At 33.7% G+C, this 3,982-nt stretch overlaps 1 gene segment (V, D, J or C); it reads right to left on the bottom strand.

Annotated features, from left to right (window-relative positions):
* Positions 1-2,993: 2,993 nt before the first annotated feature.
* Positions 2,994-3,708, bottom strand: LOC116421015. The segment is given in 2 exon segments: positions 2,994-3,346; positions 3,449-3,708. Coding segments are annotated over 2 exon segments (399 nt in total).
* Positions 3,709-3,982: the final 274 nt, after the last annotated feature.

The following is a 3,982-nucleotide window of genomic DNA, read 5'->3' as shown; positions in this document are numbered from 1 at the left end:
AAATGCTATCCACCTTCAAAAAAAGAACTGATAGAGTATAAATGCAGATCCAAATATACTGTTTTCACTTTCTGTGTTTTTTGGAATTTTTTTTTCTTTCAGGTCTGTGCCTTCTTTCACAACATGACTAATATAGTATGTTTTGTGTAATTGAACATGCATAATCTATATCAAATTGCTTACTCTTTCAGGAAAGGGGAAGGGAGGAAAGGGGAGAGAAAATTTGGAACTCATTTTTTTAAAATGAAGTTTAAAATTGTTTTTATATGTAATTGGGGAAAAGTCAGATGTGATACACCACAAGATAGGGGTATCTTCTTAAATCTCTTCTTTTAGGTTTTTCTTATTCTTTGTAATTTTGCAACATTTATTTTTGTGGGGGGGGTTAAATTTCTATTTTTGTAGTAATTATGTGTATCATTTTTTTTTTGTTTCTACTTAATTCACTCTACATCAGTTCTATAAGGTTTTCCATGGTTCTTGGTATTCGTCATACTCATCATTTCTTACAGCATAGTACCATTTCATTATATTCATAGACCAAAATTTGTTTAGCCATTCCCAACTGATTAGCAATTACTTTGTTTCCAGTTCTTTGCTATCACACAAAATGGTGCTATAAATATTTTGATGCATATGAGAATGGTTTTCTTATCAATGGCCTCCCTTGGCTTAGTAGTGAAATATCTGGGCCAAAGGATATTGACATTTTGGTCAATTTATTTTAAAATTTTCAAATTAATTTCCAAAATGGTTTTATTGGTTCACAACTTTACCAATAATTCATTAGTGTGCTTAATCTTTCCACAAGCCTTCCAACCCTGACTATTCCAATTTAGAAATATAAAGTTATGTCTAAGGATTGCTTAGACTTGACTTTTTCATATTAATAGTGAGTTGGAGCATTTTTTCAAATTGTTGCTAAGAGTGGGCATTTCTTCTTTCAAAGACTGTTCAAATTCTCTAACCAATGTTAGAGGAAATGTCATTTAGTGATACACACATATGCACATGCATACACATACACACATTTATATGCATATAAGGATGCATGTGTGTAAATATATATGTATGTATGTGTATATGTTAATCATTCATATATTTGGATTCTAAATCCTTAGAGAAATTTGAATCAAAGACTTTTCTCCCTGTTTAACTGATTCACTTCTTATCATAGGTGCATTAATTTTGTTTCTGCAAAAGCATTTCAGTTTCATGTAATCATATTTACTAACTTTATCTTTTGCAATTTCCCTCTTGTGTTTAAAAAGTACTGTTTGTTATATGTTTGGTTAAAAACATATGCCCTACCCATACTTGTGAAGTATCTATCTGGTCCTCACATAAGAATGATATTTAATATTAGAGTATACTATGTAATATGGAGTAATGTGCTGGTTTCAGCCTAATTTCTGGCAAACTTTTTTTCTTGTTTTCCCTGCATTCTTATCTAGCGAGTTCTTTCCTAAATATTTTATGTTTTTCTGATATATTGAAAACTAAATGAGTTCCATTTTTTTCTGATTCTGCTTTGTGAAATCAATTTCATTAATCATCTTCTATAATTTTTAGCCAATGCCTTATAATTTTTATGACTTCTGCTTTATAACAAAGGTTGAGATCTTGAATTATTGTTTCTCCTTTGCCTTTATTTCTTATGAGATTATTTAATTTCCTTTCTTTTTCTTCCCTGTCACTGAAGTAGTCAAGTAAAAAATTTCCTTTCCATTTTGTTGTAAGATTTAGATCATGACATTTTAGTCCTTTAGATTTATCTTTGTTAACTCTTTTCTCCTTATTTACTTTTAAAGAATCTCTTGATAATCTCTCTATTATTACATTGTTGTTGTCCTGTATTTTTTTATCTTTCTGTCATTTGGGCTGTTAAAAGACAATTTTTCAGGGATATTTTTAAGGAATTTTCCAAATGCCTCTTTAAAGTGAATTTTCATTTTTAAATTAAATTTTAGGCTCAGATGTGTAGGAAATTTCTTCTTGGATTGCATCTTGAGGTCCTTTGCTCTTTGAAACATAATCTAGCCATACCAATTAAATTATCAAAAAATTATTTTACTGATCTAGAAAAATAACAAAATTAATTTAAAGAACAAAAAACCAAGAATATCAAAGGAACTAATAAAAATGTAAGTGAAAGAGGTTCATTAGTACCATATCTTAAATCATACTATGATAGATGATGGTGGGCAGTGGAGTATGAGATACTCAGTGTAATCATTGAGGTTTAAGGATTAGACAACTCTGTTGTTAGTTTATTGAATTGTTGCTCTATTAGGCTTATAGGTGCCCTAGATAATGGAAACATCTGAAATTGCTTTGTCTCCTGTGAAAAATCTATTTTGGAAAGGCTTGAAATGTAACAAGGATCAGAGAAAATGATCTTGTTGGTCATATAATCCAAGCACACATTACATATTATTAAACCCAATGACATAACAGAGAAGATGAAGTTTTTTGCATAGCAAGTGTTTTAAGTGACAAAGTCAGCTTTAGCAACCATGTCTTCTAGTGTGCTTTCCATCAGGCTATTCTGAATTTTTGCACATACCCAGGGTCAATGAAATCCTAAAAAAAAAGAAGGAATAAATTACAAAAAGAAATCTCTGGACTGGCACTTTACTGCTGGTTTTAAGATCTGTCCTGACAGTAACTCTCAGCTTTTCATTGCTAATATCAAGTGTATACTGTGGGTATATTAAATGTGTAGAATTTGTCTCTACTATAATATATATTTAAACAATATTTGTGAAAAACTAGAAAGTTCTCTGTATCTGGCTAAGGCATGAATCCTATATTCACCCTTTGCAACAACCAAACTTTTACTTTTCAGTTAACAACTTTGCTTCATTTTCTTGGTCTTTTAATGGAAACTTTGGACTAGATCATCTCAAAAATGCTGCCTAGCTCTAAACTCCATGACTATGACTGATCTTCTTTGGGACCAGAATTGCCCCATGTAAGGCAGGAAAAAACCTCTAGAAGAACATTTTAAAGACTGTCTTTGAAGATTTTTGTTCAGCTCCCCTTGTGGGCCCTCTCACTGTGTCTGTCAGAACACAGAAGTACATAGCTGAGTCTTTCTCTTGGACATGGCGTTTCTTCAGATGGTAGGAGCTTTCAGCCTTGTTGATTTTAGCCTGAAAGCCATTGTTGCTTTCCTCTGAAGTGTGTCTCAGGAGGACTTGAGGACCTTGGTTGGGATACCACACATACCAGAAAAGCAAAGGGCTCCCAGAATAGGAATAAGTACAATTCAGCTCCACTGAGGACCCTTCAGAGACAAAGACTGAATCTTCAGGCTGAGTCACTGACTGTGCTTCTGTTGTTCCTATTTAAAAAAAAAATGAATATCACTACATTCAGAAGAAAATGTTTCTAAGAAGAATTGTTCTAAGAACAATGGATATGAATGGAATGAAATTTTACTCACCCAGTAGGAAGATCATCACAAAGATGAGAATAGACACAAGGATCATAGCTCTTATTTAGGATGAATCTGGAGTTCCTTTTTCCTTTGGGATAGGTGGGTCAGTGGGACTAAAAATCACTTCTGAGATTTGGAGGAGAAAGTCCTTCCAATGAGTTTCCAGGAGCAGGCTGTCCCTCAATGAGTCTGCTTACTTTCTAGCTGCTGAGCCCCTTAGGCTGACAGTCCTTCAAGAGTTCTCTCAGTCCTAAGTGCCTTGAGGAACTGTGGGCACCAGGGCTGAAAGTAACGGGGAGGCATGTTATTGTGCTTCATTTTCAAAAGAGCCTGATTTAAGCTTTGCAACATCACCCTCTGGAGGCCAAACATGGAGAACATGTGAGTGACCCAAAGCCTCCCTAACCCCCTGCCCAACTTGGATGTTTGCAAGTGAAAAGATCATGTCAAACACAGAAACATAGTCTGATTAATACAATGGTCCATGACAGTTCCAAAGGACTTGTGATGAAAAATACTATCTACCTCTAGAGAGGGAAC

Source organism: Sarcophilus harrisii, chromosome 2 (genome assembly GCF_902635505.1).
Source record: "Sarcophilus harrisii chromosome 2, mSarHar1.11, whole genome shotgun sequence".
NCBI classification, from domain to species: domain Eukaryota; kingdom Metazoa; phylum Chordata; class Mammalia; order Dasyuromorphia; family Dasyuridae; genus Sarcophilus; species Sarcophilus harrisii.
The sequence above is the reverse complement of the archived record's forward strand: the minus strand, read 5'-3'. Positions and strand labels throughout refer to the sequence as shown.